This window comes from Atractosteus spatula, chromosome 7, assembly GCF_055471065.1.
Source record: "Atractosteus spatula isolate fAtrSpa1 chromosome 7, fAtrSpa1.hap1, whole genome shotgun sequence".
Classification (NCBI taxonomy): Eukaryota; Metazoa; Chordata; class Actinopteri; order Semionotiformes; family Lepisosteidae; genus Atractosteus; species Atractosteus spatula.
Genome location: NC_142712.1, coordinates 15,240,584 through 15,254,336, shown reverse-complemented (window position 1 = coordinate 15,254,336; position 13,753 = coordinate 15,240,584). Strand labels below are relative to the sequence as shown.

The following is a 13,753-nucleotide window of genomic DNA, read 5'->3' as shown; positions in this document are numbered from 1 at the left end:
TCATAATTTATGTAGTGCAAATAGAGTACTATTGCAATTAACCTTCCATGCAATTCAATTTAAATTTGACATTTATTTTTTTGTTTGGCTCATACTTAACCTTAAAATTAGTCATTTACCTGCTTTTCTGCCTTGATACAGGTATACTGTATAGCACTTAAGTTAAATGTTTATTTCAACTACGCTTGGGTTTTTCATAGATTCTTTTTTAATGAATCTATTTCATACTACATTAGCATGAAGGACTACAAGTCTTTTGTTAGCAGAAGAAATGCCTCTAATTCCTCATAGGGATCTCAAGATCTTTCAAAATCAAATTCGAAAAAGGACAGCCATATTTCAGCTTTTCTTTAAGTTGATTACTTACCCCTCTCTTTATGGAACTTTTTGCATGTTTTCACTGCAATAAAGATATCCTCCTTTTTCACAGGATCTCCCTGTAAATAATAATACAATATAATTAGAAATGTGAATTTAAAAATTCAGAATTCTCAATAGGGTGCTTTCCTCAACACTATTGCTTTCCAGTGCAATGCGCAAATTCTTGAAATAGTTTTAAGTATGAATAAAATATTAAATACAGAGTGACACTTCTGCCAATATAAGGTAGTTAATATTATAATATTAAATGGCTTTTTTAATGCCTTGCTGTTCGTTTAGTTAATTTGATCTGTCTTGTTTTAGTAAAAAAAAAGCCATGGGTCATTACAAGGCAAAGATGCTCTACAGTCATCATGTATGCTGAAATTCAATGTGCTTTTTTGAGCTTAGCGTCTTACAAGTTGAATCTATTTTTCTCTGTTGCTGCTAAATCAGACAGCAATAACAAGCAAATGAGACTAATATCTTTCATTAATTGCCATAGCTTACAGAGCATGTAATTTTGTTCCAAAATTTATATGTCCTTTTGTTGAACACCTATAGTTAATTTTTCTAACAGGTTCATTTTTGTTCAACTTTTTTAATAAAGTAGTGCCATTGTAATGCAAATCCGTAGATCTGTCAGTCATTACTCTGTTCACTCTCAGTATGTTATCTGATAATGTCACTTGCATAAAACATGAAAATGTGTTTTCAACAAAAATAAAACTTTCTTTACTGCATTTATGTTTCGTTATGAGTTGTATCGACTGAGGAATGAAAGTATTGCTGCTGTCTATCATTAATTTTAGCCCTCATTTAGAGATTACTTCAGAAGCACATCTACTCCGGGCAGGAGCTAAATTGTGAATAATGTGCAAAATTCATGTTGGGGTGATTTATATACAGTAGGACACTTCAGACAAAAGAAAAAAAAAACAACCAACTAGATTACCTGATGCTTCTGAACACATACAAAAGCATGAAACAATGGAAGCAAAAGGACAGGGTGATGACTCTGGAAGCAAGCTACAGTAAGTACTGTAGCTACTTGATTACAGAAGAAACTATTCTGGTCAGAGATGAAATTACAGCTCGTACTTTAGGTACAGCCAGAGTTGAAGAATCACCTTACAGAATACGCAAAACTGAATTGCTCTTCATGGTTTTGCTTTAAGGTTTGAAAGACATTGTAATACACATTGTTGGTGAACAGGTGATAGAGCCTTTATTCACAGTTCACACTAGTTTTACAGGGATGCTGTAAATGGTATCTTGAATGAAGTGCATTTTTTGCTGAAAGCTTCTCCAAATCTCTGTCAATGTCTTCAGTGTTTTGCTAGCAAAAAGAAATGGCAACAGCTGCTGTCCACAGGCGATGGAAGTCTGTTATTCGTTTTAAGACATTGATTTGTTTTTGGCACTTATTTATCCTTATTAACTGTAATAATACGTTTAACACCATGAACTGTAAACATTACTGTCCACTTCATTTGGAACAGTTAGTGATGGCAGTTTTACCATGAATAAATTAACAGAAGTAGTTCAGGTGTCACATACAGTGAGGCAATAGTACAGCACTGTTTACAATAATTCTTAAAATATTTAAAATAACATTTTCTCATTACGAATTGATCCAAAACTATCTGTTTCAAAAAAGACCTTACAATTATGTTTTACAGGACCATTGGCAGTAAGAACCACAGTGCTGTTGCTCTTCTTGTAATTGTTGCTGTTATTATCAGAGCAATCAAGAGGAGCAATGACTGAATCACTAGTAGTATTACATTTGCCTGTACAACTAATGGTAATAAGTGCAAAAAAACATTTTATTAAAAGGTATCTGAAATTATATTCAATTTTTTTAACAAATGTAATACTGTTCAGTGAATTAATATCTTGCTTTGGGCATAAGTGAAAAAAGAGTAATGGCAGCAATAACCAACCAAGTTAGTACAAATTTATATATTTGTTACATCATCTCATCAAACCTGAGGGGAAAGTAGCATAGTAATTTTCCTAAACTTTCAAAATGTGTGCTAGGAAACCATTATGATGTTTATGTGATCAAGGTCCCATAAGAAAATAAGGTATGATTGTCTTTTAAGAATCAGTTTCTTTTCAACTGAAAACACAATAATTGCTGTGTTTTGCTTCCGATTTCTCTTGCTTTGTGATCTCCTTTCATCACCACATTTTAAGTCCCCAGCACGCCTGCTTGTCACACTGTGACTTTTAAGCTGGCTTTTACATTATGTATTGTTACAAAATCATTCTGAAAGACAAGCAGGACTGCTTTTAAAGTGAGAGATGAATATTGATACTGAACCATCTTGAGGTTTCTACCACCTAAGGGCATGCTAAGAAATGCATTTCTTTCATTTTTATATACAGAAAACTGGGAAAGTGAAGTTTTTTATCTGAATTAATATTGTCATGGGGTTCTATGTACTGTAAATGGCTGAGAGGCATATTTGTTTTATGCTATTTTTTATCTGCTTGGTAAGCTTGTAGTAAAATGATTTTAAGAGGAAATGCTCCACAATTCTACAGAACAATACAGCTGGAGAGACAAAAAATATTCCTGCAAAAATATGTTGGTTAACACTCAGAGAAGTCGATAAAACTATAATTAAAGAATTCCTGCAGCGCATAGAGAAAATGGCAGCCAGTGCTGACAGGATACTGCAATTGATAGCAGTCACAGCATAAAATGGGAGAGGTGTCGAGAATGAGATTTACTAAGTCAATCCCTATTAGGTCCCTTTGGAAAAAAGCACCAGGTGTTTTATCTACAGTCTGGCGAGTTCCAAAGCCCTCGGTGAGGCCATTCCACTTTCTGGCTGTACCCCAGAAATCAATGCAGGCGGCACAAAATGATATGCAATTTGTCTGTTTTTTGGTGGAGTGCAGTCTACTGGGGATCTTCCAGATTCCTCTAAATACTGATGGATGTCATTATGTGAGGAACGACAAGACTGCATAACACCAAGGAGAACAGTGTACATTAGGAAATGAGGTGACAAACAAGAGGTGGCTACCTGACGCATTAGGCTCATTTTGTAAAATCCTGTCCCTATTCTCTGGTTAGAAATTGAGCGCCACTTCTTGCATTTTCCATTTCTGACAAGAGAAAGAAGTGCCGGGGGTGACCAGATAGATGAATCTATGTAATCGTGAGCTATCCCTGCAGAAAAAAATATTTTGGGTACCATCTGTATGCCTGATTAAATCTATTTTCAAAGCAACCTTTCAAAATACTATTTGTCTACACTAATGTGAGCTTTAATTATTGAAAGGTGGATGCAGCCAAATTACCCAGATGGCTTTAGAGAATCAGGACTTGTCGTCCTCAGACACCTGACCAATCAGAGGAAGACAACTGGTCAGGTGACAGTAAGAAAATTGTCTTCCAGTGATTGAGCTCCCATCTCCAAACCCCTCCTAGGCTCCTCCTTTTTTTACCCTCTCTATAAACTGCCAGTTGCTTACTGGCTTCAAAATTAGAAACCTCACAACATGTACTCACAGGCCCATTGTTCGGACATATTCTATCCACCTTCAGCCTCTCTCTAGCAAAGACATCAATCCCAACAGCCAGTGAAATCCTCTCTTCCTGTTTTATAATTGGAGGAGGAACTGTGTCCTTCAATCTGGTGAGGTGTCGGAGGATGACAAGGATTCCCCACTGAATTCTGGGAAATATCATTCAGAAAAGAGCCTCCATCTTACACTTACACTTACATCTTACACTTCGTTCACCAAATTATCATGAAAACAATTCTTTTGATTACTCTTATAGCTCCACTCTTTGTGTCCCTCACTTCCTGGTCTCTACTTACAGAAACTAAGTAAGAGTTGCAGATGTCATGTCTGGACACATCAAAAAAGAAAAAAGAGAAAGTGCGTGGTTGGAAAGACAATGCACCTACACAATATGGTAGATATGTGTTGACTGTAGTTGCACAGTTGTCAGCTCTGGGAGAACCTTCCTCTTCTGTGCATAGCTCTTGGACTGGCGTTAAACTTGGACCTTTTCCATTATCCCAAATGTAAAGTGCAATCTGAAAAAGGAAAGCATTGACATATTATTGATGAAGATTTTCAGTATGATTTCTTGACAATTGGCTTGCAAATCACAGATGCCACATACTGTATATTGTTTACTGGTACAATGTCTTACATTGGTTTACTATCAATTTTCAATATAGAATATATATATCAACCCAAATATCCTAAATGAAATGGAAATAATTAAATTATTTCAAAGAATGTGAGATAAAAGGCTCAATGTGTGCAATGTGTGTCAATCTGTGTATATTCCAGACAATAAAAAAACAATTTGACAAGGACAAATCCCTTATGAAAGTTTTTTTTTTATTTTTTTCCATGTTTATTTTGTACTTTTATCTTGCTTCACGGTGATAGTCCAAAACTTTTTTTTTATCTTGTCTTATCACTCCTCACTATATTTTATTAATGTTACAAAATGATTTCACCCTGCTTTTATAACTGTGCACCACTGTAAGCTTTCAAAAGAGTTTTTGTGAATCACAATGTGAAAAAAACAGTAAAAGGTAAAATAGTATACTAAGTCAAAATTAAATATATATAGGCTCCTGAAAACTGAAAAAGAGAAGAGAAGAAGAGAAGAGCAAAAGGGATGAAAATGGCTGTAGCTGTAAACTGTATTTACTTCAGGCATTCCAGGCTTAGAGCACTCGAAGACAAGAAAAAAAAACTACAAATCCAAAGAAGACCTCCTTGTTAAGAAAGACTTAACAATTATTATTGTTTTGTATGGAAGATTTCAAGATGCCCTGGGGGTGTGCAAACTTTTAGAATTGACAAAAAACTAACAGGGACATAGTGTTCAAAAAGCTACAGTCTAATTTATTTTCTAAAAAACAGACATATATCTCAGTATTTATAAGAAATAATCAGCTGGAACATTGGGAAATAAAGTGCAATATGCTCATTTCCTATCAAAACTTTTTTGCCCTCAGAGCAAGGTGGTCCCATGGCAGTCACTCCTTATTTTCAAACAAGTCACAACTGACTTCACTCTGAGAGCATTCTGAATTATCTAAGGAGCTGAAGCCAATACTTCATTGGTAACACATTCTCAGTTAAATCATGATATACAGTACATATTGTGGCCACCGCATCACACAATCAGATTTTTAACCTGCACCCCCCATAACCCTCACTGTGTCTTTTAAACATACTGTATGTGTTGCATCTTTGCTAATTTTTTCTTGCATCAGTCAGAAAGTAATGCACTTTATGATTGTCAAGGATCATGCAAAAATAAAATAACAACTGGATGAAGTTCTTAAATAAAAAAGGCTATTAATAATGGTAAAATATTTATAGATCGTCTACTTCCCTTCTTGTATTTGTGCTGCAGAATAAAACAGAGTGATTTCACAAATCATACATCATTGTCAGCAAATAAAATGCAGAGAGCGGAAAAGATCAAATCCAGTGGAAAAAGTATCTGAGACAAAGCTCCATGTCTGAATCCCAGATATCTGCAGCCTTACAATACACTACAGCTGATGTTAAAACACACTCCTACACTTGTGAAAGGTAGGGCTCGTAGTAGTTAAAATAGGTTCTGTCAGTTAACTGTACTTAGGTGGAGCTGGACAAAGCATTTTTTATGGTACATTGCATTTGCAGACTATCCTTACTTGATAATGTTGTAAAAGACAAATAAGTTCTGGATCCTGAGATGAAGTTAAACAGATGAGTTTTATTGCATGCAAGGAACAATAAGACCGAAGTATTGTTCAAAGTGCCGGTACAAAACTTCCAGTTTATATAGCCCTTTTCTGCTGCTTCTGACGTAGCTCATTACGATGGTAATGGGAGGGGGTCACGGTGTTCGGACAGTTCACAGACTTTGGCCAAATGGTCAGTGTTAGGTTTCCTTCCTTGAGAAGGGGGGCATCTGGAATCCTTATCAGTTATCCCCCTTTCCTGCCATAACTCTAAGCCTGGAATGTCTTGTGTCACAAGAAGCCTAGTCCTTGTGCAGAAAGGAATCAGTTAACCCCTTCTTCACATCTTATGTCTTTCTTCAATAATTTAGGGAAAAAAAACAGACAGCCTGCTTAACTGCCATGCAAATTAAATCAAAGCATTTGTAAAAAAAAAAACTTCATTGCCCACAGTTTCAAAACTCCACTTCCATAAAAACAGGTTTATGTGAATTTGAAACTCTTTTTGCATTCCGCGAGGGATGAACACTAATTTGACAATGCTCAAGTAACTTCACCAGCAGAGGCAGCTTGTGAAACATCATGCATGTGAACACCTTCAGGAGAGGACACAGCATAAGGAAGAGCCATGGCTTCTACAGCAGCAAAGCAGCTGCTGCTCACAGTCCCACGAGGGATCCAAAGCCAAGTCCCCTGCAATCCAACGCTCATGGATTTACAGTACCACAATGCCAGAAGAGCCGGTTGCTTCAGGCAACATTCATTACCTTTTCCCCTTGGGATGAGAAAAGCTCAGCGCAGAGCAGCACTGTATTCATGCGAGGTTTATGCTCTGCTAGAGCAGCTGCTATACATATCCCCGGGAACTCACTTTAGGAAAAGGGTTTCAAACTGTTTGGGCACCACCTGCAGAGGCATGGGTGCTCTGAGACCTAGGCATGGCAGAAACTCATGTAACAAAGATTCCAACACTGAAAGAAGCCAGCTGTTGTATATACAATACGGTAACTGCTTTCAGTAGCATTCATGCTAGGCTCCAAGGTTATTATAATCTTCCTGCCACTTGCAGAAGGCAACTAAAATAGCACATACAGCATTCAAGGGTACCTTCAACTTGAGAATGTATTTTTATGCAACAAACACCCTAAAGTTTCAGATACATTTATAAGGGATAAACAAAAGGTTGCGACCATTGAAAGAGGCTTTTGTGAAACCAGCCAAATTCCTAACCAATGGGCAGCTGATCTCCGTACAAATCCACATAACTTTCCCAATACACTTCCACAAATCAGCTTGGGGAGATTCTTTTGTAAGCTGTTTTTCTGTTGCAGTTAAACAGAAATAAAAACAAGGGTACGTATCATGGTAGATACAAAAACAAAATGAAAATAGTGAAAATAAAGTACAGATATAGTTTATGATACTGGTCTCTTCAATGTGTAATACACAAGACTTCAAGTCTTCACTTCTTAGAGTTTTCCCGTTGGCAAAAGAATGTTTTTTCTTTTGTTTTGCCTTTTGATCATATGAAGACTATATATTTACATTATATTGTACTGGGTATATCTACTGCTACCAACTACTACCTGCTGAATTCTCCCTGGCAATTCTTAAATTAGGATAGGTTATTACTTCCAAAGAATATCAATTCTTGTAGAAAACCTGCGAATTAAAATGATTTTATGCAAATATTAAGCACACAGGGTGGCACAGGGTTTGCATCACTGCTTTGCTGGGCTGGGGCCCTGGGTTCAGTTTTGGAACTGAGGTGCTATCTGTGTGGAGTTTGTATGTTCTCCCCAAGTTCGTGTGGGTTTCCTCCTGGTGGTTCGGTTTCCTCCCACAGTCCAAAAACAAACAGGTAGGTTAACTGGCTTCTGGGAAAACTGGCCCTGAAGTGAGTGTGTGCGTGTCTGTGAGTGCCCTGTGATGGACTGGCATCCTGCCCAGGGTATTCACTATCTTGTAAATCACCCATTGCTTGCTGGGATAGGCTCCGGTTTCCCTGCAACTTTGAACTGAATGCGGCAGTTAAAAAATGGATGGATGGATTAAGCACATTCTGAGTGAACTGAGCCAGAAAATATTTCATGAATAATTTAGAATATTAACAGTACTGTAAATTTGTTTTGTTTTATATTGAAAGCCTGCTTGTGTGATCTACATATTTACAAGCAATATATTTAAACCTCCCATATAATCATTTCGTATTCATCACTATGCTTCTGTGAAAAAAAAAATGTTTTTTTCAATGCAGAAAAGAAAATCCAATGTGAAGTCACTGTGGTAAAGCGGTGACTGCTTCCACAAACCCTGGTGAGACTGGAAGCTTGCCACCATGCCAGTCCAAGTACTGTATTCACAAAAGCATAATGCTGCAGTGATGTGAAACACACATGCGTTCGATTAAAATAGAGGATTTCTTCATGATGACTAGAACCTTCAGTTACACTAAATAATTATTTTTATTATAGTAAAGATGAAGATTTTTACTGCATTAGATACTGACGCTCCATAGCACAATGGATCTTCCAAACAGAGAAACAAACAAGTAGCTAATAAAAAGACAACATGATCTGAAAACCTATCTCTTCATTTCCTCCTTTTCATATAATATAGATACCTGTTCAGTCTGAATCTTATTTTAATCATCCTTTTCCAAATTCCAACCAGGTTGGAACACTCCAGGTCATAGGAAACACACACTGCACTCACACTGGATCAATCAGATGATAGCCTCATTTCAGTGATTCCTTAATGCTAAGTAAAACTATATAACCTGAGACTCAAAATAAAGTTGAATCCTGAAACATTAAATCACAAGTGAGATGATTGTCAGATGTTTCAAAAGAGCTCATTTTAGAGATGTACTATTTTTGTTAAATACAAACAACCAAAACAAAAACTTTCCATCTTCTTGATTGACGTTCTATCAAGCATAATGAACTATAGGCTGAGGAGATGCCAGTAAGGCTTGGAACAACTCTTGAAGTAAAAAACTTCATTCTTGTACATTTCACAAAACTGTCAGAGCAAATTAAGAATGATTTAATTAAATGTCAGTTGAGCAAGCGACATCTCTGATGCAATTAAAAATAATTCAATGGAGCTCTGCTTTCCAGAACTTCTTCCTAGAAATCATATACAGTATCTCAATCTAATATACATGTAAATCTTAATGTACATACTGAAACCTACTAACTGGGCACAGCAGCACATTGGTGTTGGACTGAAATATTCTCCACATGAGGTTATACTCCACACACATTCTTGTACATGAATATGCATTCACTTTTGAAAGAACAAACATATTATTCTTTGTTAGTGACATTAGTTCTATTCAAGCACTAATGGCATTCTTATAAAAATAATTTTAAAACAGTAAAACACCTAAGAAACCAATGGTTCAAAATACTGGTTAATGAATAAAACACAAAGACAGAAAATACAATTCTGCACCCAGGAAAAATCCCACATTTTCAGATTCAGAGTCAGATTATTATAAGATAGCTCATTATAAGAGGTGTAGACATACAGTATAAGCCTCGAAAAAACCTATGCACACTGCAGACTGGAAACCTTTTAAAATATACTTCTTCAGTTTATACATTCTTACTGAATAAAGGTTTATAGGTCTAATTATGCGACGTTAGGCAATTTATAATATGAAACCTATATTTTTATAGAATCAAAACTGACATATTAAAAGACTCAATTCAAATTTACCTGTTAAAGGAAAACCAATTTTAATAATAAATGTATTGACAATAAATGTTGCTCTTACCTCATGCTTCAAGTCAATAGTGAAATCTGATTTAAGTGGTTCATCTTTCACTTTGTTTGCAAGCCTGAAACATCAAGTTTCTTCCATTAACATTAGCCATGCAACTTACAAAATAAAAGGATAAACACATGTTCTGAGATGAACTATGAACATAAAAATTAATCGTAATATTTAAAAGAGCGAGATAGCACGTCAGATCTTTACTAACATTGATCCAGGGACACATAGCCCTCTTAACAGTTTCCTTTCTTCAGAATGAAGTACAAACAATTACAGGAAAAATCTATTAGTATCACGAAAAAAAGAACATTTATGAAAGCTTATTTAATGCACATCCTAAATACTGTCCATATGCATGTATTTTACTTTCTCTGAGCTGTGGAATGCAACAGGGAAAAGAATGAGTGTTTTAGCAACAAGGAAAATCTTGTATAGTGAATTCACTATCCACTGCTGTGAGAGCATTTTTTAGTCTGTTTTTATCAATTAATTAAGAACAGCCACTTAAATTAATTTTGTGCATCCCTGAAAATTAATCAGCAATATTAATAAATGAAAAAGGAAAACAAATCTCTGGGTAGTATTAGAGGGAATTTGAGGCTCTTGTGTGATCACTTAAAAGCAAATGACTGGCTTCAAGGAAGGTGTGGTGGAAGCCCAGTTGCTTTCCATTCAAATGGCTCCCCTGAGATTCAACCAATCAGATTCTTTGCTATAGATACTGCAGAGCTGTCCACAGGCCTTTTCATGCTCTCCAGAGAAAGCAGTGGCACACAGGCACTGGTGTGATTCTACTTGTTCCTTTCGGTACGTTCCAAGTATAGTCCAGCACATGGAAAAAAAAACATGGAAAAATCCTCAGGCTGGGTGAATATCTGTGCGTGACTGATTGGGACAGTACTTCAAATACAGAAATAAAGGCAGAATATAAAAGCAGGTGGTTGTTGATGCTTCAACATGGTGCTAAAGTTTGTATTTAAAAACAATGTACAATGTACTATGTATGTATATGTATAATGTATATAAAGCTTGGTTTATATACTGGCTTGTGGCTATGTTAAAAACCAAGTGCTTTTGGATATGGTACTGTAAGGGTGGGGGGGGGGAGGAGAAGCCTTGTTGATTGTTCTTCAAAACTTCAAAAAATGGTGATCGGAACAGTTAAAATTTCGGAAGCCTTACCGGTTTACGAGAGCAATGCTCAGTGCCCAGCCAGCTGCAAAGTCCGGGTATTTGAAAACAGCCGGGTTGTCAGCAAAGGCATAGTGGTGAATGATGGTGGACTCTTCGTCATGCAGTGGTTTCCCTAGAAACCACTCCTGTTGCAAAGGACAGCAAACGTTAGTATGTCTTTTGTAAAATGAAGACAGTGAGAACAGTTAATGTTCCAAATTAGTAGTTAACTTTTTTTTTAATGACAATGTCCTCAGGGAAAGTTTTTCACATTTAACAATTTAAACCAAGAGCACAGTAACTGTTGAGAACAAAATAATCCCACTTTAGTTGTACAGCATAAAAGCCTGATACTTCTTCTCATCTTCACAACTTGTTTCACACCTTCCCTTTTCTCTTTTTCTCTTTCTTGTGAGGTCCCCTTTTCACATTTTTTGGTATTTTGCCGTACTGTTCCCTCTTAAAAATTTGACAGAAATTTTGAAAGATTTGTCAAAAATGTTTCATAGTCTGTAATTCACCAATAAACAAAGGTTTATGTAATTACAGGATAGTGTTAAACATTTTGACCCCATAGACTATAGGTATTCAAGAAAAAGGTCAAATTTTAAAGAGGTAATTACTTCCAGTATCAATAAATAGGTTAACATGAAAAACAAAATCTGTTGCTGGTCTCAGGTTTCTCCTGATGTATCTACAGAATTCCATGCATGCATAAAGCACAGAAAATCAATTCTTCTGAATGCAGAATGTTCTTATTTTTCATTTATACTGTAAAGTAAAAAAATGTGAATACGAAGCTACATTGGGATTAAAGTAATTAATGTAAGAAACAGTGAAAACCAAACAAGTAATGAAAAGAAAGGCTTCATTATTTTTTCCCTACACACATCATTAAGATAAGATTCTTGCTGACAATAATTCAACCTTTAGTGGCTTAAAGTTGATTTTATTGGATTGTGTTTGGAAACAATTCAAAAACAAGCAATGCCCATCACTTCACTTTCAGAATTAAAGTCCACCATCCTCTCTACAGACCCATCATATATTCTTTAAAAAAATGCCTCTAACAAATGCAGAGAAAATGTTAATGTTGATTAATCTTTTTGCAATAAGACCAAACCTTGTTTCCATCATTCATATTTTTTAGATGTAAGCTATCTACCTCATAATGAATGTTAACAGAGGAAGTAACGTTCTGAATTAATTCAGAACACTAATTTAAACTAAATAATTCAACATGCAACAGTTAATGATATTTTCACCAATGTTTCAATTCTAAACCCTGACTGTCCCAGAAGTTTTTTTTTTTCCTAAAAGTACAGCTTGTGCTTTTTAACAGCACACCTGCCTACCTTGCGATACCATTATGATCAAATGTGAATACTCCCTGGTCTTGGCAATGATTGCCAGACTAAGAGAACTAGAAGGTATTATTTAAACTACATTAGCTCAGATGTTGTTCTTTGAAATTCACATGGAATGAATTATATTGAAAAATAGAAATGTGTTAGGAATGTCCTCTCGGCTCACAGCTGCCACATTAATGATTTGCGGATAAGAAAGAAAACCCCTCTTTGCTCCCAAACTTTCCATCAGGATTGGAGCACAGACTTAAACCCTGAAAGCATGAAAGCAACAGCTTCTGAAATCCCCAAACCTTTTACTTAAAGCCTGACCTGCAGGCAGGTATTTCTATTTCGAAAAAGATCATTTCCACTTACAGTGAGTCGCTTTGAAACTTGGGAAAAGGTTTTTTTTCTGCAGTAGCACTCTCTCAGTTCATGCAGGAAAGTGACTTTTAAAAAATAACAGAACCAAAGAGAAACTGTGGAAAAAAAGTCAGTATCCCTCATTCCCTCCCACTCCCAACAAAAAAAACGAAATTCTGAAAAAAGGTCACAAAAAACTGACGTAGAGATGTTCCATTTCACCATCACGCTTTTATAATTTTAGAAAAGCTGTTCATTTTTGCTTATTTTTCTTGGCAACAGTATCATAACTAAAGCTTTACAGTGAAAAAATTTGTGAAATGTTGAAAAATAAACTATTTATGAGTTGGAATATTAATGTTAATCCAGAATCCAATAATGCAAAAAATATGCAGGGACTGTTTCTGATAATGACCATTTCCAATTGAATTTTTGATAATTGTACAGGAATATTGGAAATCTTATCGTATCAACTGATATTCAACAGCTAATATTATTTTTTAATGTTTGTGTATTTTCAATTAAAGGATACCATAGATTACATGACAAGTAATGTAGTTAATCATTCTTTTTAATCATCATTTCATCAATCACCCTGCAACTCACAACTGGTAACCCTCTGAAGCTAAGCCCTCTAGGGAAAGGTAGGTTTACTGCTGGAAGAGGTGTTAGTGGGGGCAGTAGGGGGCGCTCAGCCTGAGGTCTGTGTGGGTCCTAATGCCCCAATATAGTGGCAGGGACACTATACTTTAAAAAGGCACCATCCTTCAGATAAGATGTAAAACCGAGGTCCGTTGTCATTAAAAATCCCAGGGTATTTCTCAAAAACAGTAGGGGTGTTACCCTCAGTGTCCTGGCCAAATTACCCCCTGACCTTTACCTATCATGGCCTCTTTATAATCCCCATCTATGAACTGGCTTCATCTCTCTGTTTTCCTTCCCACTGAGAGCTGATGTGTGGTGGGTGTACTGGTGCACTTTGGTTGCTGTGACATCAT

General features: G+C 36.1%; 1 protein-coding gene across 3 annotated transcripts in view; it reads right to left on the bottom strand.

The window, feature by feature from the left end:
• b3glcta (beta 3-glucosyltransferase a) overlaps window positions 1–13,753 on the bottom strand; it is a 94,505-nt gene that overhangs the window by 20,088 nt on the left and 60,664 nt on the right. For all 3 annotated transcript variants that reach the window (XM_088920104.1, XM_088920105.1, XM_088920106.1), the window contains exons 7-10: window positions 11,053–11,189; window positions 9,871–9,934; window positions 4,293–4,424; window positions 368–437 (exon numbers count right to left, since the gene is read on the bottom strand). In XM_088920104.1, the coding sequence (XP_088776230.1) occupies window positions 368–437; window positions 4,293–4,424; window positions 9,871–9,934; window positions 11,053–11,189 (403 nt within the window). The remainder of the gene's footprint in view (window positions 1–367; window positions 438–4,292; window positions 4,425–9,870; window positions 9,935–11,052; window positions 11,190–13,753) is intronic.